At 40.8% G+C, this 27,899-nt stretch overlaps 1 protein-coding gene across 7 annotated transcripts in view; it reads left to right on the forward strand.

The window, feature by feature from the left end:
* The first annotated feature begins 839 nt into the window (after nucleotides 1-839).
* The window catches only part of LOC135484288 (uncharacterized), a 111,185-nt gene continuing 84,125 nt past the window's right edge, over nucleotides 840-27,899 (forward strand). For 4 of the 7 annotated variants that reach the window (XM_064765613.1, XM_064765616.1, XM_064765615.1 and 1 more), the window contains exon 1: nucleotides 3,117-3,887. In XM_064765613.1, coding sequence (XP_064621683.1) covers nucleotides 3,559-3,887 — 329 coding nt within the window. In that variant the 5' untranslated portion in view covers nucleotides 3,117-3,558. Of the gene's footprint in view, nucleotides 1,476-3,116; nucleotides 3,888-27,899 lie in introns of those variants that run through there. The other 3 variants (XM_064765614.1, XM_064765617.1, XM_064765619.1) reach the window with 1 other exon arrangement.

A 27,899-nucleotide genomic window follows, 5' to 3' on the forward strand; every position in this document is an offset into this window, starting at 1 on the left:
AAATTACAAATCTTGCATTGACATAACAATCGGCTGGCTTGAAAGTTATTCGTACCTAATTCAGCCCTGAAGGCATGGTGTTTTTATTCAGTAAAGAAACTGATAATGATAACGTTGTTTCCGTCATTGCATCATTAATCAAGTTTCAATCAATGCCATGTACCACTAATTAACGTTTCCCTCCGTTTCACATTCAGTTTCCTAATGAATAGCGACATCTTCCTCCGTAAATAATCATTAACCTTTGACCCCATTGGCATTATTTAACGAACTTGCAGTTATGATCCTCGATTTCAGCGAGATTGGTTTTCAGAATGTGACGTCAAATAGCTCGGTCACATTAAATGAGGATGAAAGCTGGTCAGTGAAATGTGGAGCTAACCAGCATATGGTTTACAGTCACACTTAAGGCATTAGTATCATGTATAACCTAACACCTGCAAAAGCGATATGGCGCACCACAATACTCCATAACTGCCAACAAATGGGCCATTATGTAGGGCGGGTCCCGCGAACGACGGCGTACTTTATAGGGAGATCCGTTGAACTGAACGGAAAAATCTCTCAAAGGGGAGTAATAGCAGGAGTCAGGTGGGCTAGATTAATACAAACAATGTCACCGCTAGGTGTCAAAATCTATCTCTCAGTATACATCGGCACAACGAGGATTACCTTCATCCGATCCCTGACTGTGCATATTGGCCAACTGGAGACCAACACTTTGTCTTTCTTGCCCATGCCTATATAGTAAAGTTGAGAGACTCTGTGCTTTAGAAGTGCGCAAGATGGATTGTGGGCCTTTACTTCAAAGTTGGTAATGAGCACAGCATTCTACTGTTGGCAGAATAACTACTGGAGAGCGAAGTATCGCAATTTTAACCGCAAAGCGTATGTTGGTTAGAAAGGTGTAGTTGTGGTGTGTGGATTTAAAACTGGTTTGGAGTACAGAACGAACTCGTTTGGAGTATCGGCACTGTCAATATATCACTTACGAGTTGCAGGGCCTGCAGATAGCAGGTGAGGAGAACACCCCTCAGGCCTACGATTGCTGCGGGTCGACAGCATCCCGCAGTTAGAGTAACTCACATTGCGGAGGTCCGGTGGCACTTCGCGCCTTGGATTGGAATACCTAAGTCCAATATAATAATGGCGATGACTCGAGCCCAAGTTACTCTTCGATGGATCGAAGTTGTGCTTTATGTCTCAACATTCATCTTCAGTCTTTTGGTCTGTGTGCCAATTTTTCAAACTACCAAGGATTTTAATGGCAAATGCATTTTATACGCCGACGTTGCCATAAAATTAGTTGAGGAAAACGGTTCTCTTGTGGGGACAGTGCAGGCGTCCGGGACGACATGGGGTGAATTCAAAACGTGCGGATACACCATGTATACGAACATCTACGTGTGTGTTTATGTCGTGGTCATGTGTTGTATTTTCATCTTTCTCACAAAAAAGGATCGCGCGGATGAAGGGTAAGTAGTGAGCGTTTCACAATGTCACTCTTTCGCGGCCTCTCTAACATTCTTTAGATTTCATGTTCGATGCGATCTCAAAACAAAGGTCGGAGGAGCAGTTACTCCAAAGAGATTTTGTTCGAATCCCAAGCAAAGCAAATTCGATTTAATAAATTTCTTTTTTAAAATTTCTAATACTTTTAAACCAACAGCACCAAAGACTTATATTTTATTGATGGAACGGCAAACAGTAAAAAAACCGCAAGAATAGCGCACGCGAAACATATTCATGTTTTGATTGATTAAGCTTCCATTTACCAGGTTTCCGAACAAGGTAGTTTGCCAACATCTAAGATAAAACTCATGAAATATCGGTCGTGGATCTTCCCCTGAAGTAGCTTTACCAACCACTTTGGTTTCTCTATAAGTATCCTTCAAACTTCTTCGCTATAGTAGAACGTCAATCCAGGCCGGCCAGCGGATGTCCGATAGTTCCAGAACTACAACTGGTTCAGTGTCCTTGAGCAAGATATTTAAAACTGCATGCACTTGTTCTCACCAGGGAGTACAAGTGCATGGTTGGAAGGAACCAAGTGTATATCGCTGTATGTCATGATGTGGATATCCGACAAAAACAGCATTGCCTTTTCTCTGGAGGTCCGATAAAATTGCCTTCCCCGCAGTGACAACGAATCATTATGTTCGGCCGTCATCACTCTTGAAGAAAAACTAAGTCAACGTACTCTGTGACAATCCTTATGTAAGAGAAGTCATCAGCTTTTCATTGCCTCTCCGAAACCCTTTATACCTCTTCTATATCTTGCTACTCTAGTACGCACATGCATTGCAATGCAGGTGTGTACATTGGAACCCAACGCTTGTTGATATATTCCCCTAGATTCTGTTTCCTACTTGAGCTTCGTATCCATAGCGCACGGTGGTTACTTTCAAACAATAAGAATATTCATCTCACTCAGCATGGGCCTTTTTAAAGTATCTTCGGTATGCCCGCTAGGTTGAGGGCCGTTTGCCGTCAAAACACTGACAAGAAGTATTAGTCTAAGGACGACGTCTCAAAGGAGAACCTTAAGCCGAAGCGTAAAAACGCTAACATTAAGAAAATGCCTCACGTTTAAGTTATTGCTTAGGCATTAGTGGGAGGGAGAGAATCTAGATGGAAAAGAGAAAGCTTGAGTCATGTAGGTGGGGAGGCGATCACTTAAACTGAACTGCACTGATAGTCTGCTTTACTCATTAGCGACGCGCACTTCAGTAATATCAATTGCCAAAAATCCAGTTACATGTATGTGCTCCATTCTCTCAAGTGACCTGCCAAAAAGGCATATATCACACCCACGCCAGAAACGAAACGTCACAAGGACATCGATAGAATATATAGTACATCTGTCACAACAGAAACGATTGACTTTCGAGCTACCTATATATTACCAAGCCATCGTTGAGAGGTTCAGTGCTGGATCGTTAAAAAGTCCTTGTATATATGGGTGCAAAGAGAACATAACATGTGAAACTTTAATGGCGCTTTAGTTGGTACAATGTATTGGTCCATACATAATTTTAGGTGCCGCAGTATAAACTCTCCCCAGCCTTTGATCGATAAGTTTCCCATGTATAGGGGCCGCAGCCGTTCTTCAGCGACAGTAGTTAGTTGCTGGCAATGGAACGGGTTCGTTAACGCTGGCTTACAGTTGACTGAATATCAGAAGAATATTAAAGATACATGGGTTGGGAAGAAGAGTTTTTAAGTTGACAGGTTGCGCTTCAGGAATACTAAAGATTGAAGTTGTGCCTTTGTTACAAGTTGGTATGAGTACAGCATTCTACTCTCGGCAGAATTACCGGAGAGTGAAGGATCACAATTTCAACTGCAACACTTGATATGAACCTCTGTGTGGATTTATTATACCTTTATAATGAATTCGTTAGGATTACGATCAGTAATACGATTTGTAGTGCCTGCAGATAGCAGGTGAGGAGGACACCACTACGTTTGTTAAACCTGCGGGAGCATCCCGCAAGTAACCGATTCACAGTGGAGGTCCGGTCGCGTCACGCGACTCGGGAATGCCAAAGTCCAATCATGGTGATGACTCGAGCCCAAGTGACCCTTCGTTGGGTCCAAGTTGTGCTTTATGTTTCAACATTTATCTTCAGTCTTCTGGTTTGTGTGCCGATGGCCACAACCACCAAGGATTTCAATGGTAAATGCATATTATACGCCGATGTTGACGTTAAAATTGCTGAGGAAAATGGTTCCCTTGTGGCAAGAATTGTACAAGAAGGGACTACATGGGGTGAATTCAAAACGTGCGGATACACCATGTATACGAACATCTTTGTGTGTATATATGCAGTGGTCTGGTGTTGTATATACCTCTTAGTCACGAAAAGGGATAACGTAGATAAAGGGTAAGTTGCTAGCAGTACTACACTGACCGCTATCTCTCTTCGCACAATGCCCAAGTTTCGCTCCGGTATGTCGCCATATGTCGTCTTCTGTAACTTTCTTTGTAAAATTTCCCTTTTCAGAAGTCTTTCACTTCACTCACTTTTCGGGTCGAAAATCCAGATAAGAATCTTCTAAGACTTTTCTAGTAGATAAGTAAATAGCTGATTCAGATTCATGTACATGTGCATGTACAGTCACAACACGATCTTATTATATTCTTACATGTAGTTAAACATCTTGACTAAAAAATAATGAAAAACATTTCTTTGGATTTTCGACCTGGCTAAAATATCTGCTTCCTTCTCCTGTCCAGATTCAGTCGCCGGAAATTTGCTATCTGTATCAACTCGGGTAGTAGTGTCTTCGCAGTACGATAGCCTGGATTTGATTGTTGTATGACTATTTCCCTTTTAGAAAAGGCCACAGAAGACCTTGTTACCATTTGCTTGTGACAGGCAGTCTGTGCAGAGCCATGTGTCACTTCTGTCACTGACATCACGTTATTTTAGGCTCATGTATAAGTAAGGATTGGCAAACACTAAAAGACCCGTGAACTTGGTGTCTAAACCGAGTCAGACATCTTATAAAATAAAAAGCCCCCAACAACAAACCTTTCGAATTGCTGCATTTGAATCAAGCATAGTTGCTTTATCGATGCAGCAGGCAGGAATCATTCAAATTTCTAATGAGCACGCCGGAAATGCAGAATTCGGCACTTCTGATTGGACAATCCTACGGAACTAACCCCACTTTCCGCTGTCGGAAATCCCTGAATTGGTATTTGGTATATACCGCCATTCTCCTTGGAGAAGTCACAATTAGAGTGGCCGACGATCGAAGAACCACCACGCATTGCTCTTATGTACACTAAATGTATTGGCCAGGTTGTTGACACTGCTTGGCAGAGCGGCAATGTAATTTTGTGAAAACAACTCGGCGAACAAATTGATATCTGACCAATACCACTTATTATTTCATTAGTTGTTCGATTAGCACTTGAGTTCGTATCGATTGATACAAATGCGCCGGCACTTGAAACTGAGAATTACCAGGCAGACCATGATCATAAGTTTCTCGACGTATGGAATACAAGCTTAGTAAACTGCTGAATAAACAGCAATATAAAAGTCTCCATATATGTTGGTAACACATGGCTTTATATATCGATTATATTAAGCTATAAGGTATCAGGAAGTTGCGCCTGGAACATCTGTCAAGCCAGGCCAATCAATTTATATAGCAGTCTTCTTGAATTCGAAATTTATATGTCATTATCGTTCGTTAGTTCCTAGGATTGCTAACATGGCCGTTCTGTTGCTGCCATCCCCATCATCTGACTGATTTCGGTACCTTGCATTGATGCCATCGACAAAGGCGTCACATTTCCAGATGTTGCTCAATCGGTTTCCTAACCACTCTGAATTACTCTGAGTTCGGCTATTGGTACATACCAGTAGCAGAAACCGTATGCCAGTATACGCCGTTCTTTCATCCTCACTAAAAACAAATTACTGATTCGCGTAGCCAGCGGCAGCTGCATTCTGTAAGAACAATGATATGAATAAGTCATGTTATGCAGCCTGACAGCAGCAAGTCTCAAGGCTGTGTTGCGAAAGAGCTTAGCTTATCTACCGTACAACTTTACCGCAGACGATAGAAGTCAATATTGGAACGGCGGCATACTCTGTAGCATCGAGGAACGCATCTTTGTTTTGGTCCGCTGCTTATTTGAGAAGTATTGATGAAGTTAATGATCGATTAGTTGATTGATTTATTGATTTGGTGATGGATTAGTGGCTAGTATGCACTAAATTACACTCCATTGTTTCCTACGTATTTTTGTCTTCAGGACCAGTTGGCAATTATAGATCTCAAAAATGTTCCGATTGATTACAATTTGTCAGCATTTTGTTATACCACTGAATAATTAGCCAAACGTATAATCTTCCTTCTCATATTTTTTATCGTTAGATGTCATTTGTTTGTTTGTTTTATTCATTGATGTCAGCACATTTTGCTGTTAATTTTTGTCACGATTTATAACAGAAGCTTACAAAAAATTATGGTCCTTCTTTCTTTCCGAGTGCACCAACGGCAACATACAAAAAAGATACTACGAGTGTCCCAGAACTAGTACTACTAATTAGGTGCTGTCGTTGGAAAGCTATATGTTCACCTCATTATTTTGGAGTTTTAATGTAACTATAGCGTGGCAGCTTCAGCGACTAAAGTGAATAACTGTCATCACTTTTCTAAATAAATCAATAGTTAACTTTGAATATTTATACCGTATTATTTGACAGAAATTCCGTGCTGTAGTAATGTAAGAGAGCATAATTTCAGAAGAGATGTCCGTTTACCATAGCAAGACCACGGTGGCGAGGCTAAACTGAGATGTCGAAGTTGAACCAGACATTTCCAAGTCACATTAATATTATTAATTCAAATAATGGTTAAGTAATGGAAAGGTAGCCCCGGCAATATCGTTTTTTATTAGGTTTATATGTATTTGTGCGCCAGCTATAGAACTGAGAAAAAAATATGATTCGCCAAACATTGACAGAGAGATGATGTATGTATGTGATTGACTTACATCCAGATTTACAATGAACTGTCCATCTTAAGGTTCTCTTCGACGACAGCTAGGAATTGGCGAATTTGAAGTAGCATTCCGATATCCAGAAAAAAAGTTGTCTTGTTGCCAATCGCCTTAATTATCTTATCTGGTTGCGGCTATATCGGGGTTCCATAGATCTCGGACGTGAATTAGGCTATGCTTAATAGTATTCTCGGCCATTAGCGTGGGTTAGGCCAGCCTCAAGTATCCAGATCTCAGACCAAATCGATCTAAGATGTAGACCATGAGAGGCTGATAACAATTATATACATCCCAATCGTCCCCATGATAGTGTTCTGGCAACTGCTTGCAGTAGTAGCCTTAATTGCGAATATAAGACGGCAATAATCTCGGTTTTCGGTGGGATGTACATGTTATTTGTACGCGGAAATTATGCAGAGATAACATGAAGATCAATAAATTTTGTAGTTAGTTCTGGAGCTCTTATCCCTCTTGATTATTTGCACAGGGAGAGTTTGCCACAGAGTCCAATGTACTGGATGCATTGCCATTGAAATATACATGGCAACCCTTTTGAAATATTGCTGGTGTACTCATCAAAATCGTCAACCATACCTTTGGGAATTGCTGAATGCCCGCATAATGAACTGGGATGATCTGACAAAGAGTGCATGTCGGACAGGCTGATGACTATACATGATATTGAAAGCCACTTTGGCGGAACTTTGCACCAGGTTTTATAACATAGTGATGGGGTTGGAATTGATATGAGGTCTGCAAAACATGTAATTATCGCTCTATGTGTGCATCATATTGATCATAATCTAATACTGCAGATTGGCACGACTCTGAAATGAATTTCAAGTTGTTTTGTTGACAGTTGTCGTTGCTTGGGGCGATGCACCGACAACCTAACTTTTGGCACTATCACTCGAAAAATCTCCATATAGCAGACGAGGTGGCAATTTATATCATGGTCAGCGGCGTAGTCCCAATACCTTGGAAGTTTTCAAAAGCTTTTAAATTTGCCAAGTGTTCAAATTAGTCACTCATAACACGAATCCGACAAGCCTTTGAACGTTACATTTTATTATACAGAAGACACCCCAGCATGTACACCATGTCATTCGGTAAACCAATGACTCCTTATTTGGTATTAAGCTGTCCAATATTCGTCTGTCGATCTAATTTCCAGGGTCAAGTGGGTTCATCAAGTCTATTGATTGTGGGAACATCTATATATCTGACAGAATCGGGGATATTTGCCCGGCTGAATCCGCTCTCCACGGTGTCTCATAACCGTCCTCCTTGCTTGTTTACATTAGTTGAATTGTGTTTGCAGAGGAACTGTATGAGGAAATGTACATATCATCAATGTAGTTGACAATGGGGCTAATCCGGTATACCCAGTGCAATGAGGTTTCCAAGAGGCCGGTCATGGCTGTTGGGCTAATTAAGTGGTCAGTGAGGTTTCAAAGAGAAGCGATTGGAGAAGCATCGGAACATGGATGTATTTTTTATCTCGTTCCTGTGGCCTCATCAACAACAATTCATTGCTTCTGGCCGTGAGTTGGTTGATTCTTGTAATTAGTGGTTCCAATAACAACATTCACCTGAGAGTGATGTAGTCCATTTTCTGTGAGTTAAGCTGTGCAGCGACCCGTAGCTGGCCTCCGTGCTTGATACAGTCTAACTTATCCAATCAGGTTCTCTTTGCGTTGGTCGTCTATCAGCTTGACCATCTATGTTTTTGCATCTTATCATACCCCGGCTACGTCTAAAGGGAGTAGGAGACCATGAGGTTCAGGATGATCGTCTATCAGTCGACTTCCTCGTACTTATTTTCTCCGACTCCAACTATGGCTTATGGACATTACAATTTAACTGATCAGGAAGATCATCGATGTCGTTGGCTAATACGACTTCAAGATGCATTGGGTTAATGATGTCCAAATGTTGCTGGAATTTTAATGAGGATTTGAAGGACCACGTCTCTTTACTTGCAGGTATTTACTGAGATGTACGAAACATGTCACCAATCTTGATCCTTAATGTTTTGACACTGCGCTGCTTTCTGCGCTTGCGGAGGCTACGGAGGAAATACCTCTCGAAGTTCAGAATACCAATAAGTGTAAATGAGGCTTATCGGGTCGATCCGGTGAGCTACAGCTACCCAAAGGGCTCATTAGAGACAGCGTTGAAGGACGTCAGAGCCGGTATGGAGTTGTCCAATACCCTGCCGTGCATCATCATCACCATTATAATCAAGAGACGCATACCCATCACGAGTCCCATCGGAGACGTGCAAATTGAACTGAGCTGCGCTGTTCCGCACTACCTAATGGGTATATATATATATTTCCCAGCCAAACGATGAAGTCCCCGGTGAGATAGCCAGTATTTCGGAAACATAGCTGTTAGAAATTGGTGCTCAGGTTGTCTGGGATATAACGAGGACATTTTTAATAACCAGACGCAAGAAAACATAGTAGGTGACGATGATGATTAAATGATATTGATGACGAGGATGATATCGTAGCAGTAGACATGCTAAAACCATGTTGTACAATGACTGGAACTATTTCGACATGTTTTGACCATTACGATTGTTCTAGATGATGGGAACACTTTCGCTATCATATTCCGCAAATGAATAGCAGCATATGATGTATGTCATCAACCATTTTATTTTTTTACTAAACGAGGCTTACCATTCGCCAACATCATTAATGTAGTAAAATGGATGATGTGACTATATGTCTGTGATCTTCCGACCACCGCAGTCTATACCATTGATAAAATCCTTAGCAGAGCATACTATTCCTCATTCACAATGAAACAAGTATGTAAAAGACATAGAAAAAACAGTACCCACTAATTAATAACATTTGTGTCACGCTGCCAGTAGTAATTTCATGATGCTATACCATTTCGGCTTCCTTCATACATGGCAAGTTATCAATGCTAGAGTGCAGGCTCCGAGAACAGTCTGGTATACGCATAATGACAATGATAGGATATTGCACCGGGCAGGTGAAAATCGGCTATGTCTGTATCAGAGCGATATGTGCCTTGAGATATGTGCCGTTTCGTTGGTCGTCACTAAGCAATCACACATCACAGTAACGGCGAAGGCGGCCTATGCCAACGAGTTACTCCGGCTGAACTATAGGATCTATTTTTGTTCCATTTCGTTGATATGTTAGAGGACACTCATTAAAATTCGTTCAAAACACTAAGAGATGAGATGTCACTTTGCCAAATGTATGTCGCCATGCGTTGCTGTATTATTCGATGAGAGAGAAAGGAAACCTTATACATGTATCTGCATTCATTAGCATACGGCTAATGTCAACGTTGACCATTGAGAGCAGTCGAGTGTTCGCCGACAAAATCACCCCTAGTACACCGGAGTTCGAGTTCTTTGAGGAGTATTGGGTTAAGCACGAACATGCAGTGCTAACACCGCTAGCACATACGGCTAATGCCAACGCTAACCAGTTGAGAGCAGTCGAGAGTCTGCCGACAAAAACATCCCTCCTACTCTTAGCCGATATTTTAGCGCATCTATCTCCCATGATACTTGAAGAAGAGGCACAATCACTTAATCAATACAAATGGGGCAAAAAGGCTTTGGACGGCGCAAAGTAGACAAGACTTTCAGCACGAGCTCTCAGGGAATTCATGGCCAGGATCAGTCACTACAGGCGACTATTATACTAGTGGGGAACGCCATCAAACTAGCAAGATGCTGCATCGTATCACATACGGAGGCCAGGAGTGACCTCAACCTGACGTGAGCTAGAAATATCACGTGCCAACCTTTATATATCTGGCTTAATGGTACATTGCGATGCAACACTACAGGTATGGAGTAGAATGACTACTTTGACACAGACATTATGCGTGGGTAAACGTGGCCCAATGGAAAATAATTCTTTCTGTATGATAGTAACACATGGTCAACTCGTTTAAGTTAAACCAATGAAGGTTCGTTTCATTCACACTCGAATATTTCATCCCCCAATGCGCCACTAAATTTTCATTAACTCTGATTAGCTCGGATGTAAGATTTCAATACCATTAATTCAGCAACTACAGCTGGAAGGCTGAAATCTTACCATCTGCTCCTCACAGGACGTAGTACCGTCTCAGCGCCAACACCATTCCATCTCGCCACGCTTACAGATTCGCCTGTAGTAGTTTAAAGTAATTCAAAAATAAGATGGAAAAACCACGATGCTTTCCACTACTGAAGCATTTTATTCCAAATGTGTAGGCCTTGTGCCTGACCTTTGATTTCATTAGAATCTAAAAACACTGCGAATTCTGTTGTTTTCTTGCAATCTTTTTATTTTTTCTTAAATTGCTCATGCGTCTATACCATAGATGTAATATTCCCAGGCACTGCCGGCTGTATTCACGTCATCCCCTTCAGAATGAATGTTGGCCTTCAGGAACAACATTACTGATAAACCTTTCACCCAGTCCTCGCTCCTTTTGGAGTGTCGGAGTTCTTCAAAAGGTCGCCAAAGGAGTAACAATTGGAGGAACTTGCAAGTCGATTTCAACTTTAGCGCGTCGATCCGTTTCGAAATTGAAAATACCCATCGAAATAGATTAATAGGACCAGAGACAAAGCCAAGACAAGCCCGTCTCTCGTAGCGACGCATTTATTCTTTGTGAAAAAAAGAATACGCATCAAGATAAACATAGCAAAAGGTGTAAACAGACAATTGTAACAAGATGTAAAACAATCCCGACCGAATTAAAATAGGGTTTCTTTGTTTACTTTCAAGAAGCTTGTCAGAACACCCTTAGCTCATGTGATAGCGTTTGTAGCACTGGTGCTCAGTCTTGTTCGCGATAATTGCACATTGTGTTACGCTTGTAGCTGCCGGGAAGAACATCCACCTGTATGTTGGAGCCATCACTCTTCTTGCCGCTCGCAGCAGCTACAACGCTTGGAATTTATGGCCGAGCCTTCCAGTGCTGACTTGGGCTCTTGCATTATTTATTGCTACAATATTATTTTCTGTGTAAACTAAGCGTGCATGTGCTAAGGGGGTTGTGACTTCAACGCACAGTATTACAAGAAATATGCATATTGGAAGAGAGTTTATCACCATAATCTCCATGAGGTATGGTTCTGTTTAATTTTTATCCCGACGAATCAGTTTCCCTGTTGCAGAGATACGATAGTAAGAATGCCCTTTCGAATAGAGTGGTAGAATGGTACCTCGAAAAAAGTTATGGAAAATTTTCAGTTTTGCTCAGTCAACTTAATTTCAACGAAAGAATCGACACTGATTTCCACGTGTCCGTCTCTTGATTTCCTTAATGAAAGTCAATCCTATCAAAATCCACTTGGCTTCCTCCTTTGCAACCAATTCCTCACTGGCATCTGTGACAGTATATAATTATGTAACATGAAAAGTTATTGTCGTTGGTAAATAGACTGACAAAGTAAAGCGTTATAAGCGTTGCAGCTGCAGCTTGATAATCTTTTCTATCATTAGAGTAGACTTCTTTGCTTACGTTCGAATTAGTGAGCAAATTCTTCTCCCAGACCATTACCAAGCTGTAACACGCCCATCATGGACCAGTTAATGCCGCTACCAATACCACTAATGAAATTACGATGCTCAATTACAACACAATCACCACGATTACTTGTGATCAAATGAGAGTGGTGCTCTGATCATTTGCTAGTATGTAATGGTAATATGACAGGATTTAGCTGCTGCCTGTCGCCGCCCATCATGGTCAACATGTTGGATAGCGTAAGTGCCAAACTGTGTATCGATGGTCAGCATGCATGGAGTACGTTTTGTCGTTATTCGTTATTCGTTATTTGAAAGTATATGTACATGTACATTATAGTAGACCCTATTGAAGATTCGGCATGTGAAACACAATATAACACAACTCTCAAAATCCGTTGCTTGATTCCAGTAAACGTTGCCAAATTTAGATATACATACTTCAATTGAGGTAAGCAGTTACCTTGCAACTGAAGTTTGTTGGCGCAAAACTGGGCGACTCTCTCCTTGTATCAACTGCGTAGGTTTCCGGTTCCATTGGGTCTCCGGTTCCTCTTGCACTATACACTAAAAAATCACCCGAGAGATGTTACAGTGCTAATATTGCCCTATATTGCCGATCAACTTATATAATTTTTTTCAATTTAAGTTTTTCAAGCAAAATATTATAACGGGCGCTTTAATGTGCTTTAAAGCGTTCCGTGATTTGTCTCTTTCGCAAAGCCAATATGAAAATAACCAGAAACATGAACATTCTCATTAGCCATTGTTTACTTTGTGTTACCTTGATAGGTGTTCAATCCATCAGCCCATACACCTCAGGCAATTTCCCTTTATCAGTTCCTGCCGCGTTATACACACAGTATATTAGCATCATCAATGTAGCATGAAGGACATGATTGCCTGTCAGTTTCAATTTAACAGAATTAAGGCCGATCATATAGCTTCATCAGAAGATATTCGCCACATTCGAGGAGTAGTTTCGCCAGGGCATTCTCGCATCACCGACCGAATGTGGTTTTTAAATCAGTTTACCAGAATTCGATTGCCTGGGCGCTATATAAAACTGGTTAAAGAAGTAAGAGCAGAATCCCGAGGAAACACTGTCAAGTTTTGAGTATTCGACATTTTGGACGAAGGGGATACTCTGAATAGTAAAACTTGACTTTCTTATTTCATTTTTTTACAGAACAGAAACTGCGTCCCTGTTACAATGAAGCCTGTGTAACGTTTTTGTTGTTGCACCGTTTCTCTAAATGTTCCTTAAAGATTGACGGAATAAGCAGCGCCTGACATGACAATGGGTAAACACAGATAAACAAACTTTTTTTATCATCGCGTTACTAAAAAAAAGAAATTTTCTCTACAACATGTACATTATATAGAGGTGAGCAATTACTTCTTCATTATAAGTCTAGCCGTGCACATCGGAAGGATAATATATACATCTAGCAAAAATCTTAGAGAGGATATGTAAATATTAAACAGTATATCAACGAAACATTACAGGTTATTTGAAGTGCATGCACATTTCTACATGTCAATGCATTGAGGCAATCGAGGGTCTGATTACTTCTAACACGTCACCTTAGCACAATTCAGCCTCTCTCAAATATTTGTTGTTCCATCACGTCAGTTTTAAAAGAGCATGAACGTGGAAATGCGCACATATTTTTGTTTAACAACGTGCATTATGTGTTCTTAAACAAAAAGCTTAATTAGCAACCCCGACCTCAGACTTTAACAGATCCAATGTCATTACCACTGATAGTGTTAGGACCAGAAGTACACACTAAACAAGAAAAGAAAAAATACCAACAAGGTGAACTGTGCGTTAGCATTTATAGCAACTATTAAATGTCATAAGATATGCATGGCCGACAAGACTCCCACTGTGGCGTATGCTTTTAACAGTATTCCACACGGTGCCCAATGCACGGGATTGGGAAATATTCTTTTGGAGGAAGCCTTTTTTGATAAATCAATATTTGCTGTGATATTTTTGATAGAATCGGCTTTCACACAAGCACGTCAGAAGGACCAAACTGCTTTATTGCATCACGCGATCGTACCGAACATGGCGTAGACCTTCGCTGAGTTGTTCGGAGAGGAAATCAAGATTAACAACTTGCTGGCATGAACTGCAGGCCATTAAATTAGATTACTGTGGTGATTTATGGTTGTTGGCGTCCACCAAGAACAAGGGACCAATAGTGATGTGAACCTAATTTGGACGAAAATTCTCCCCAAGGAATAAATGCGGTTGCGTTAATAGGTCCGCTCATGAGACCGTTAACCTACGTGATAAATGGCCTACTAAGGAGTTGAAGACGACTAACCTTATATAGCTCTGACGTAATCGTTTGTCATGTAATTGACACCTGTTCTCTTCTTCCTGTTCTACCTCTGCGTTCAAATGTCTAGCTGACTCTATATAAAAGGGACGCCCTTGGAAATGATACATTCACTTACCGTCAATCACACCTATTACACGAAATATGTATTGTAACATTGTACGGATTAATTTGATTGTCAGATACAGTGATTAGTTATAGTCGATATAAGCTTACCGAAGCAGCTGAATACAATACGCCAAATAACAGAAATAATAGAGATAGATATGGCTCTTAAACCTACCAATATGTTGTTGTTGTTGTTGTTGTTGTTGTCTATTACAGACGATACGCGGAAGATATACACCGACATGAATAATAATCGGCTTTTTTCATCATCAATCAAAAATTGACGCGATTCTCACTCTGGTCCCTCGGCTATCCTGCTGAAGTACCATTCGTTTATTGACCAGATGCTAATCACGCTTTATCGAAGCACAGAGTTAGCTCATAGACACAGCCCCGGGTCTCACTTTGTCTGCTTATAAATAATGTGGTAATGCGGAGAAAGTGAACTAGTCAAATAATAGATACAGACTTCAGATGATTAAACTAACATGTTTTTAAAATGAGAACTCTTTGAATTTGAAATGCTACGAAAGGCACGTTGCTCTTAGAGATGATTCTGTCACCAATAGATACAGTGGGAAAGTAGCTATGAAAGAGGCGTTGTGGCCTTTTAGTTGCAGCATCGAAGAAGGGCGACAAGTTTACTTTCATTGCTAAGTGCATGCATCTGAATGTTTTCATTAGTAATAAAAAAACAGGTCCTGGTAAAATTCGCGATTAGGACTGAGCACGATGCAGTACGAATAACCTGCTAAAACTAGCGTGACAGCATTAGCTGTATCAAAACCCACCATCCTCTTATCTCCAACATTCCAACACTGACTAACTCAACGATGGTTCCCAAAGCGCCAATACATGTGCGTATGCTATGCATTGGTCGAACACGCATATTGACATCTGGTTAATCGAGTAACCTAGGACAAGGTTGACTGCCATAACTGTCACGTCTATGGAGGAAACGGGCACTTCCGTCCTGGGCAGACTAAATAATTCCAACATGCCAGAGTGAATGAAGTCGCTCCCAGGTATTTCTTCGCCACGATATCTGCCCGTGTATCCTACCAATGTGGATCAGAATTTAATCTAGTTAATTCATCTATGTCACGCAATGATTGTTTCTATTATCTGTTGTTATTTCTCCTGGCACGCTATACTATATTGTTCATTTGTGGCTTTGCCTGGGGGTTTTCGCTTGAAGTTCATGGCACGTCTACACCAATAGGGCCCTCTTGTCATAGGAAGATATTCATTCATGCCTTTCACTTCTGGAATTTCGCTGTTCTTCAGGTTGCAAAGCTGTAATCAGCCACCATTGAGAAACCCTGTTTTCCTTATCTCAAGCATTTGGACAGAATCCCACAGTCAGGCATTTGATCGTCTGTTCTTGGTTGGTCATATCGAAAACGTGGAGATGAGGCAGGGAAGTTGTGATGGTTTTGTGCATCATCTTTCGTTCCTGCTTCTGTAACTAAAGACCTTCCTTCTACAAACATGCTGTGGGAATATGCAAACCAGTGATGGTCTCGTGTACTCCTGAACCAACAGCCCACATTCTTCCACATCAATGTCTCGTGTGTTCCTGAACCAATAACCCACATTCTTGCTTCTATTCCCTTTGAGAGAGAAGCAGCCCAGTCCTTGAGACGCATCTACCCAATCAGGTTACCAAGGTAATTGATGAGGGCAGGTGTTAGAACATTCCTAGTCAGTTCTTGTGTAAATGGGATCAGCGCATTTTCCGTGTTAGTAGTAGCTGTAGTTGGTCAAGTTCGGACAAGAGATCACAAAGCTCAATATCAAGATATCACATTTCTTCTTCAATGTCATCCGATCCTGTTGGGCAGTAATTGGTACATGTATTTTCCCCTTCCTGTAGTATCTGGCAACAGGTAACGCTTACATAGGGTAATTCAAGATATCGAATATTGTCACACGAGTTAGGCGTATCAGTATAGAGCCCTGGCAATGACGATTTATCGGCCGTGTGCGACAATCCTAAAGTCCCTGAAGCTGACGTAGTGGTTGGTATCGTACAAAAATTAGAGTTCAACTCAAATGGGTAATCGTACTATTCGAAAGAGGTGATATTGCGAAATTCGAGTGTGTTATAGTAAAAGTTAAAAGGTGATGGTGAAGATTACGGTACAAGTAGACTAGGAGGCTGAAACACTCAAATTTGATTTGAAAGTTAAGATGAGATAGGTATGGCAGTGCCATTCACTGGCGAATACTTATATTTAAATGTGTAATTTAAGAATGCCAATCAGCTGTTGAGAGCGTTCATGGCAGAGCTGACAACTGCAGTAATTATACACCCTCAACATTCAATTATATCATGAAGGTAACTATTTCTCTACTTCAAAGATAACAGATTTTCGATGAATATTCAACGTAGTTCAGTGTTACCCAGGACAACTCTGACAATTTTGATAGCTTAATGACCTGATGATAACAGAAAACTGTCGCCTCATCTAACTCCTCGTAATATAGGTGTAGTTCAAACTATATCTGTAACAAGTCAGTGCCCTTCCTGGTGGTTAAAGTAAAACAAATTATACGCATTGATCTGTTTAAGATTTTAGTCTCAGGCTGTCCTGCAAAAAAGTAATTTGTGAAAATCATTGAAATTTGGCCAAGACATGCGGAATTTAATATTTTAAAATGTCGGGAATAGCCCCTGCGATTTTGAAAAATTGTCCCGCTTCTCGAAATCCTGGCTACGCCTGGTTGCGAATCGCTTTTTTTGTTTGAATTCTCACGGTATTTGTCTCCCACAGACTAATTTCAAAACTTTCTTGTACTAATTTATCTTCCGTGACTCGAGTTTAAAACGTATACGCAGTTTTTCTTTCCAAAGTAATCTAATATATCAAAAAAATAAAAAAGGACATCCATTACTTGATTTCCCGACGGCCCAACGACGAAATTTTTTTCTCGTTTGATTGAGCAAAACACCATCAAAAAGTCAAAGAAATCAATAGGCCGCTTCCCCAACTGCGCATCGTGCCCGCACAGGTGACCGTTCTCAACTTAAATAACACATATCTCAGTTCGAATATTGTTGATAATATATCATGGGAATTCGCTAATAGCTAGTGATCACGAACATCGTCTGTCAAGATCAATTCGTACAATGTACATTGTGACTCATGTATCATGTGTATACGAACCGTGCACTTGGGGTGATATTTCAAGCCTTGCCATTGGCATTTTCACAAAGAGTACCGCAAAGTAGATTACTGGCTGGTGATTTTGTGACAGTACGATGTATTTCAAATATCTAGACCCCTGATGACCATTTTCATTTGGTTAATTAGATTGCGTCGCTTGAGTGGCTGCCAATATCGATTACGTTGAATTCAGGAGATCATACTGTTGAGAGTACGGGCTTGATAGGGCCGGTTGAGTTAATTCAATAAGTTCGTATTTTTTCAAAGCACTGGTTTGGTCGGGTAAGTTGAATTCCGTCGATCATGTTCTTAATCATACTTTTTGGGTCGGGTATTATTCTAAAATCTATATTATTGTTTTTATCCCGGCGAAAGTTTCTGGAAATCATCAACTGTGCATGAAGAGGAGTGGAACTTGTTCCAAATTGTGTGCATAATTACAACTTATCTTTGGTTCCAGACTTATGTCATCAATATAGCGCCTACTCTAGCAGCTGCTATCCAAAGCCGAAACACGCTGTATGACGGAGAAAAAAAGCGAGGTCCCAGAATGACGGAACAAGTACTTTACTTAAATTACTTTCATCGCGGATCTGCTGAGGAGCAGATGTATTGAGCGGGTTCATTACTTTTTAGTTGTCGCAGGATGACTCCTACAGCTATCCGTGCACGCTATCGCACCTACAAGAATATGTAAAAATTCAATACAGGTATCATAGGTATTATGTACTGCAAGTGTTCAATAATACTGAATATAGCTTCTTAACGCTTGGTCGGAACCTTATGTGCTATTAGATCATTTTGAGATGCAAGAGGAACAGTAACCGTGTTTTTATCAACATCTAATAAGCTTTTCGTACATTTTATGTTGAATGCCATATTTCTGTCCATTGCAAGCAGTCTCAATTAACTAAGTTCGATCGCATTCTCCCTTCCCAACAACTATCCACCACCAAACGAACGGCACATCAAAATATCACGTATTCCAGCCCAACACATTCAATATGCAGCTCTATACCGACACCCAACAGTATGAGAACTTGTAGGAGTCAACCGACCGGAACTGTCGGAATCGTTAGCCTGCCAAATGCGATCACTCAAACTCCCCCGAACACCATAGCCAACAACACACATTCATCCTCAAGGGGCACACATTTCACTGCAGATACGGCCGATGACGTTTTTGTTACAGCGTAATGGACTGTTCGGTGTAGCTTCTGGATACTCACCGGCCTTGACCTCATAATGGAGATTTGTGTAGGAATCGACATTTGGCTATCGCCGCTGTGTTCGATATACACCCTTGGTAATCACGATGGGCTGCAACGTTTCTTCCGTTTGAAATGGTCATGGATTATTGCATGCTTAAAAACCATACATCAATGACAAAGATATAGAAGCATTCATTTGCGAAATGGTACCGGCGTCATCAAAATGTTTGGATGGATTGCAACACAATATATAATAGTGTCGAAATACCTCTGTCAATGAATAAATTGGCAAATTCTTCTTTCGTCTGTCTGGAGGGTACATCTTTCCTATGCATTTCCTCTATGCATAGGATAATGATAATGATGCTAATAAATTAGACTATTATGTACACAAATGAGTAAATAACAAGAAAATGAAGAGAATAAAGAGAGAAAAATGAAGTGGATTCACGGGGAGTGACATCTAATGACACTGTGTCCAAGGAACAAGGTGTTGGCAACACACACTCTTGGTGATGGGATGTAGATAACGCACTTGTGAGCGGATCCGACCAGTAGAATATCGGACGCATTCCAAGCACGTCACTCGTGTTTTGGATGCGGTGTCGGTTCCCTTTGCGAAGGGAAACCGACACGAACCATTTCGATTAGTAAACAATCTCAGGTTTAATATTCAGGTGCGTAAACATTGGATGTACACAAGGGATGCATGTGTCGACACAGAGCAGAACCAATGGTAACACGAACGCTGATGTAAGGTTCTGATTTGTGTGATTAGCTAAACCAAGTATAACCAAGAGCTGATCATGATTGCACCTTACATATATATTGCGTGTCTTCTTAAACAATTCGCATGCACATTTTGGTGGCTCATTCTACTTCTTCTGCTATGACCACCTCCCCTCTTCCTTCCTTCTCCTCAACACTGTGAGTGAAGAGGATACATACTGAATGTACAACTTAAACTTGTTTTATACATCCAAAAACCGGCCAGCGTGTGGAAGAACAGAGCTTACTCTTTGGATCTCTTTGATTTATTTGATGGCACTTAGCACAGACTTAAGGCTTTCCGTGCATGAGGAATGAACTGCTATGTGAAAAATATACTGCTAAAAGGTGAAAAGTCCATCAATTTGTCCTCGATTCCTTTAATAATTTCCTCACGTTTGAGAAAAACAACCGATATTGGCGCAGTGAAGGAGATAATTTTAACTGGCGGCTCAGTAACTTCCCAGTTGAAGTTTAATAATGTAAGCCGCTGCGAGCGGGATACTCCAGACCACCTGTCTCGGGAATATTAGATCTACGGGATGCTATTGCTCTCTTCACTGCACGGTATCCTGTAGAATGTATCGAATACGATGTGACGAAGAAGCCTGTCTACGAGGCTATACTCCTCTAATGAAATATTCAAGAGCAGAATTCAAACGATGCTCTGACCCGTGAAGCTACGCTAGTGTGGTAAAGGTGAATATAAAGATATACGGCATCTTTAGATAAAAAGGAGTGGGATCCCTGCCACGAAATGATTCAGTCGCAGATTGTCAGAGATATTTCATCCGAGATATGTCATCATCTTTTTATTCTTTATCGGTTTTAGATATTTCCCCAAGTCAATAAATGTGGTGTGTGAGTGGTATGTCCCATAGCTTTCTCATGAAACATCATTTATAAACATTGAGTTGAGCGCTGAACGTCATAAAAAACGTAGTTTTTCCCCTATTTCGTCACATGGTTTTAAAAATCCGATATATTGATAGACTGGTGGCAAAAGCAATTTTATGGTCGACTCGATCAAGGAGAAAGCACTACATGGTTCTCCTAGCATGTAAGATCTTATATTGACTGAAAGCGGCTTCTTTAATCAACCCTTGACGTTGATCATGGACTATCAACTGTCATTTCTGAGAGTTGTTATTGGCACTCTTCGCTATACGTCCTACGTAATAACATTCAAGTAATATATGTTGCTTACTTGGTCTAAAATTTAAGATAGGAGTGTAACACCCCAGGTAATCTATCCAAAAGTTTCAAATGATAATCTAAACATGAGGTATTGCATTAGAAAACACGATGTGCCAAATCTGGGGCATCAGTTCATATCCATGGCTGCTGTATCGAGTGTTCTGCACCTTCACGTATTTACCTTCAGTTCAAAGTACTATTGGAAGCAGTCTCCAACATCGAGGTGCAAGGGCAACAGCATGAGATTGCTCATATTGAGAATAATGGTATTTTTGATTTAAATTGCATTGATCGTTTGGAAAACTGAGATGAACATACCTCTTCAGGGCCTCTACTCTGCATGAAGCACTGGCTGACTCCTCACTAATCGACATGCACGAGCTATTTCTACTAGCTTGTGGCCGTCTCAATATGATACAAGTAAAGAGAGTCCCCTCAAAGAATTCGACTAAGAGGAAATCCAAAGACGAATGAGCGAAAAAATAAATGTACATAGTAGGCATCCAAATGGTAATATTCATGCTAGATTACCAGTACAATGTATATTGAAGTTCTTCCGAATGACAAGGGGAAGGAACAGTGGAAAATGTTACTGAACTGTTTATACATCACATAGACACCAAATTATGGATAGACAACCGGCCTTCATTCGTTTCAGTATTGTCAAAATGTTAACCTGCAAATAGCTAAGGTTCAGCTACGCTGCTGTCTATGAGCCAGCATGCAGAGTATTGCTGTTCACTCGAAGATATTTCCTAACGATTTCGCAGTTTGAAACATTCTTCAGAATAGAATATAGAACCACGTATATAGTAACAGTAACCGTAGTCTTTCAGCATCTGTTGGTGTTTGTAAGTTCTTTATCTTGTTAAGTGATTTTCTGGTGTATATCATGCTTTTCTAACTTGCAACATTTACTTCATATCTCTTCAATTGGCTTCATGAGAGCTCCGGTAATTCCTGCCAGCTTTCTTTACCTATATCAGAGAATTATACTCTACGTTACCTTAGAGCAGGCGAATCTTCCTAGACTATTTGTTGCTAAACTAATGCCTGATCTATATTCGTGTAGGTGTTACCGCCATGTAAATGTTCGTGTTTTAACAGTTAACCATACGGCATAAGTAAGTACTAACTGCGAAGCTATTAATTGTGGCAACCGGCGAAGTATCGTTTTCGATACCTCCAACAGCTAAGTGGCTTTTTTGGAAGCCTCTCCATAGTTTCGGGTAATTTCTTCCTTAACTATGCATACCAACAACGTTAAAAACGAATGATCATTTAGTTGTTACATTTTCGTTTATCATTCTGCAAGCTGTTTTAGATTAAATGCTAAGAGTGATAGACTTGTCAGTAATGGAATCTAACTCGTGTACGTTGTGTTACCAGCCTGAGTACCTAAAAGACTCTCCGTTGTGCTACATTGGATTGACTGAACATTACCAGTCACTGGTACCAGCTTGGTTCCTGATAACCTGAAGTATCGGCGATCAGAAAGAACTTGTTGCCAGATCCCCCTATATAAAATCATGCAGAAACGATAATAATGCCATTGACCGCCAGAGGAACGTCTCCCCGGGGGCCGATCAAGTCTGCTCGCATCTGGTGGACTCTGATTGAAATAGGATGGAATGACCCCCAAAGGTCCCCATAAATCGATTGCAGTCAGTCGGTAAGATCAGGATATCGACTTGTCCCCGCAGAATGATGTTAAGATATCTGATCCAACTTCTTAAGTGAAGTGTCCTCATGTAAGCCCTTTAGTGATCTCTGATCAGGTTAGAAAGAAGAAATCCCGACCACCTGATCGTTGTTGGTCAAGCCTGTGATAGCTACTGAATATCAACCTGTACATTTTTTATTCACTTCTTATCTTTTTAACTGTCGAGTAGTAGAGCTGGAAATCTCCCAGCCCTTTTCATTGAAGTCAAAAAATGAGTTATGAAAAAAGCTTTATCAGCTTGTACTTTTTTAAGCATCTTTGTCAGCGCCAGCATGTATCTCTTAGTAGGGTGGGCGTGGAAGTAGGCGGCGAACAACGTCGTAGTCTTAAGACTGTACGGGCAATTTCCCTTGAAACTAGCCTCGAAACGTGACTAAACTTCTTTAAAAATATCTTATGTCGACATAAGGAAAACCAATTAAGGTCTTCAGAAACGGGTTTTTTTAACTGTAAGGGAGTACAAAGTCATAACTTATTGATCTATTTCAATGTAGAGCCCAGCCAAAAGAAATGTCTATAGATTCAACAGGTGCAGTTTAATTTCATATAAGTACTCCAAAGTGCACATATATTGCTTAGCATTCCCCAAGAGCAACTCAGGCTCTCTGATAACGTTACAGTCAGTAGCTACGGTAAAAAAACACAACCAACTGACAAACGCACGCGTCAATAAACTTGATTGATTAGTCGCAAAAAGTTGAATTGAGGATCAAAGATTTCGCAGCTGAATTGATAGGAATATACCATGTCGATTTCTGCTTCGTAGATAGTATCACTTTTGATCCGTATATGTCAAACAGTAAGCCTTTCTTCCGCACCTCGCCTAATCCAATTCTACAGTTGCTTTCGCAATCAGCGCCTGACGCGTCTTGTTTCGGAATGACTTCGAGCGAGGCCAGGAAGCTATATATCTCGTCCTACTAGCTGGTATTAGGTAATTCCCCCGTCGACAGAGACGTGATCAATCATTCTAAATGGAAATAATGGAAATGCGCCTTTTTCGAAACATCGGTGCGTCTCAAATATGCACGGGGGTTGCCAGCTTGAAATCTGTCCAAATCATTTTGAATTATCAAAGTATGTGGTGGTGCAATAACTTTTGACCAAAATGTACACTAAAGTAGTTAAATTCTTCAGACAGTTCTACAGGGGACAGGGAATACTGCACCTGCAACCAGCTTTAACCCTCCAAATTCTTTCATGCAGAGTCTACAGCTTCTATTCTGATCCTTTCCTTAGCAAACTGGTGGACTGGTAGAGGCGTGCTGTGCTTTCACACTGTGCTAATGACATCGAAAGACACGAATAAAGTGATAAATCATCTAACCTTTAAACTAAGCAGGCGACTTGTGATAAATTCAGCACGTCAAACAGGGGACTTGATTACATATTCATTAATCACTAACTCTTTAGTTAGCAATACAAAAATCTCTTTTTTAGTGCATACTTTCTTTATCGAATCAAAGTTGCGCACTGGCAGATCTTCACTTTGGATAGAGCCGATTCGAAAGGCAGTGAAATAAATCCGTTTGTCAGATTTTCATATCCGGGGCTTGGCAAGCGCCAAATGGAAATCGAAACAGCTAAATTACACCAAATGGGAACACCCTCCATACTTGTCGTTGTACTTCAAGTTGGTGGTGCTGTGTATGAGATATCGGGAAACTGCTTGTAGTGGCAATTGCGGCTCATTTTTGGCGGCTGAAAAGTTGGTATTGGTGTTGTGCTGTGAACAACTTCCTGCAAAACCTGGCCATAGATAGGAGATGTTTCGTTAAGATGAATATTTTAGGTTTGTTTTCATTGGCTTTGTGTGGTGAAAACGCAACTATGAGCGAGTGCAAACGGCGTTTCCTTAAAAAAGACAAAAGTTGATTCGACATATCAAAGTTATTTGTGATATTCGTTTACAAAATCTACCCCCATGCTGTCTTATCTGGAGAGTAATATTTTCCGCTACCCTTACCGGACCGATTAAAAAGCTAACTACGTCTCCTCTTTCAGACGTCAACGTCTCATAAAATGAATAAGTTGGTTATATTTTTATAACTTAGAAAGTGGCTGACGATGTAGTCGTTTCAGTGTAACGACAGAAGTTTTTTATTTTATTCAGTCAGGAAATCGGCATTATCAAAAGCTAGTGCTGCTGTGGTAGAGCAAATTTGCAAACGCGGCCAATTCGTTCCGTTCAGCGAATGGCTATATGCGTTACATCCGCCTCATTAGAGAAACCTTTCAGCAGCTGTCCGAGAAAAAAGAGAAGCAGCAGAATACTGTCAACGTTATGAAATCTTGGAATTGATTGACTGACACAGTTATCAAATGAAGCAGAATTGGCGAGGATGATATGCACTTTAAACCCCGAATGCGTCAATATATGATATGTCAAACGAGCAACTCGAATGGTTGCGAGAACCATATAAACATCTAACCTGTCTCAGAACGGAATTCTAACCACGTTTTGATGCCATCTTGAGATTGCCACTACTAGCGAGTGCTAACACCTCTCAAGTCAAGCAAAAGCAGAACTTCTCGCCGACAACAGGCTAATATTTGCGTTGTGACTGCTGGTGTATTTGTTGGTTTCTCGAATCAATAGATCTCTAAGTGACAGGCGGTAGGTTAAGAGAATGGTCTCAAGTGTGTTCTCGGGTAAACTGGGAAAACTTACCATGTCATTATTGACAGTTCCTTCCAGTTATTTTGTTTGCCTTGTATCAATCTTGAAATCGATTCCGGCATATATGTCTGTTCAGTGTTTGGAGTGCGTTTGCAGTTTCTACTAAACTTCAGCAGTTGCAAGCATTGTCTTTTTTTAGTTTTGATACAAAAGTGTTTATCTGTGAAGCCGTATTTGTTTCAGGCGAATTTTGTTTTGAGCACACAAAGACATGCAACAACCTCATCTCATCAAAGCTGCTTCAAGCATAATTGTACATACCATGCGTGCGAATGTTTTCCTGATGTATAGCCTCTGGTTTCCAACTTAACGGAAAAGTTCCTTATTTCAGTCGAACCTAAACTTTTCGTATGTTTGCCTTTGAAGAGATCCTTCCCGCACGCGAGCTGTAGCCCGCCCACGAAAATCGACCGATCAACCAATATCGTCAGCGCTAGTTATAATTTGGCACTCGCTCAACCAAAATGTAATACCTCTTCATTTTTTCTCCGTTATCGGCGGTGATCCCATATGCGTTTTATACTCTTCTCGCCTACATGTAGATCGACGTCCTGAGGAGCGTGCCTCGAGCTTATTGATATTAACCCCATTCCCGGCCTATTCAGATATACTGTCAGCTGGGGAGGCTTTATGAATATGCTAGTGTCCTGGTGGGATAAGGATTACCATTTTGAGATACTGGCCTTTTTCTCGCTATTTCCCTGTTGTCTAGATTAAGGCAGCTGAAACTCATCCCGGATGACAGTACGGTTGACCATGGGTGGTGACAAAAGTGCCAGATCGTGTTGGATATCCATATGAGATCCAATTACAGATCCATGAGAGATTTTAAAAATTAAGCAACAATCTGTCTGAAGGGTTGCTAAAAATGCGTTAGGAAGAGATTAGTGGAAGTACTCTTTTTAACACACGGATTCTCAGTAGTGGTTTTTATACAGCTGAAACCTTTTAAAAACTGGTTCCTCTCCTTTGCCAACACTTGACATAGTATTTTAGAATATTGCATCTTCATTTATGCCAGCATATTATATCAGGAGTCCGATAAAACATATTGCCATCGTTAAGTGGGGAGCTTAAAAAATTACAAGTTTACCGACAACTGACCTTGGCGCCGATAGTAGATATTTAGTCCCATCAGGGTTACCAAGCCTCATACTAGTACCTATTCGAGATCTATACGTCATGTACCCTCCAGGTTTTTATAGGTTGATGCCTCTTTGATCTCGCAGAAAATAGCGACGGTTTTTCTCAGCGTACCGCCGGCATTACGTCAGATAAAAAGATGCCTTCGATAAGAATTGATTAATTGATGGTATCTAGCTCATGTAATGAGTTGCTACTGAGAGGTTGTCTATCGATAGGGTTTAAAGCTAATATCAGTAGCGAATTGACCATATTGTTAGCCACATCAACAGGACGATGTACTGAAAATTCGGTACTGTCGACTTGTTCCGTACAGCTAGCTGCACACTCGATTCATATTCATTATGATTGGTGTGCAGGAAGCGCCATAAAATACACCAGTACATTTTCTGCATGCACAAATTTTGCACATTATGTATAATTAGCTGACCAGCTAGACTGGGTTGATACTGTAAGAGGAAGTCAACAGATTACATAAGCCAATAGCAAAAAAGCAAAACAAATAAAACATGCAATGTTTCTCTTACCATGGAGCTGTTATTTTCAAACCTTGTCACAGATGAAGGTATGCCACAATATAAAAAATATACTCAGAGAAGCACCCGAATATCGTTCATGTTGAAGCCATTACGTAAGCCATTATTAGGGTGACGATTCACGTTCTTGTTGTTGGGCTACCCTTTTTCAATACCCAACACCAGCTAAAAAGAATGTACATTTACTTGACATCAGTCACACGTGAGTGCAATGAAAATGGTTCATCTAAGTAAATGCAACAACCTTAGAAGAAATGGCTTATGTGCCTCTCAAAAAGAGACTGGGCAATTTTGTAGTGCACATGGCACCTTGATCAAATACTTCATATTATAGCTAAAAATCTTTCTACGTGTATATCCCAACAGTGAACAGACACTGGCCATGCGTGAGTGCAATGTCAATGATGTATCTTATCCGTTGCGGCGACTTTAGTGAGACTATGCAAATGTACCTTGAAGGCAAGAAGCCGCCCTGGTAATTTATTTTCTTTGTGTCTTTAAGATCGTAATTTGAATTTTGATCCAGGCGAAAAAATGTATAGCAACACTGCGTTGCTGTAACTGACGGCGTGTTAAAGCTGAACTGTCCACGGTTGTGCAGGCACAGGAAAATATATATATCATGAATGGAATTTGGTGGTCTGGTAGTGGTAAACGCATCTTTACCAAAGCCGGACAGAGGCAGTGCAGAAGTTAAGGCTCTCCATGTACTGTCACCGGCCACTCTGGAACGTCCACGGGCATGTAATGAGGTGCGATACTGGAGCATTCGGTTACCATTGTCGATAGGGACAACGCATTTATTAGACCCTGACACACTCCCGGGGCATGTGAAGCTGAAATTGATTTACCGGGACATGTAATCTGCATGTCAGTGGCGGCTACAATGTAGATACGTGGTGCTGTATAATAGAGGCCGGGTGAGAATCAATTATTCCTCCTCGCATCCAGTTGTTAACAT

The sequence above is a fragment of the Lineus longissimus genome, chromosome 3 (assembly GCF_910592395.1).
Source record: "Lineus longissimus chromosome 3, tnLinLong1.2, whole genome shotgun sequence".
Lineage (NCBI taxonomy): Eukaryota > Metazoa > Nemertea > Pilidiophora > Heteronemertea > Lineidae > Lineus > Lineus longissimus.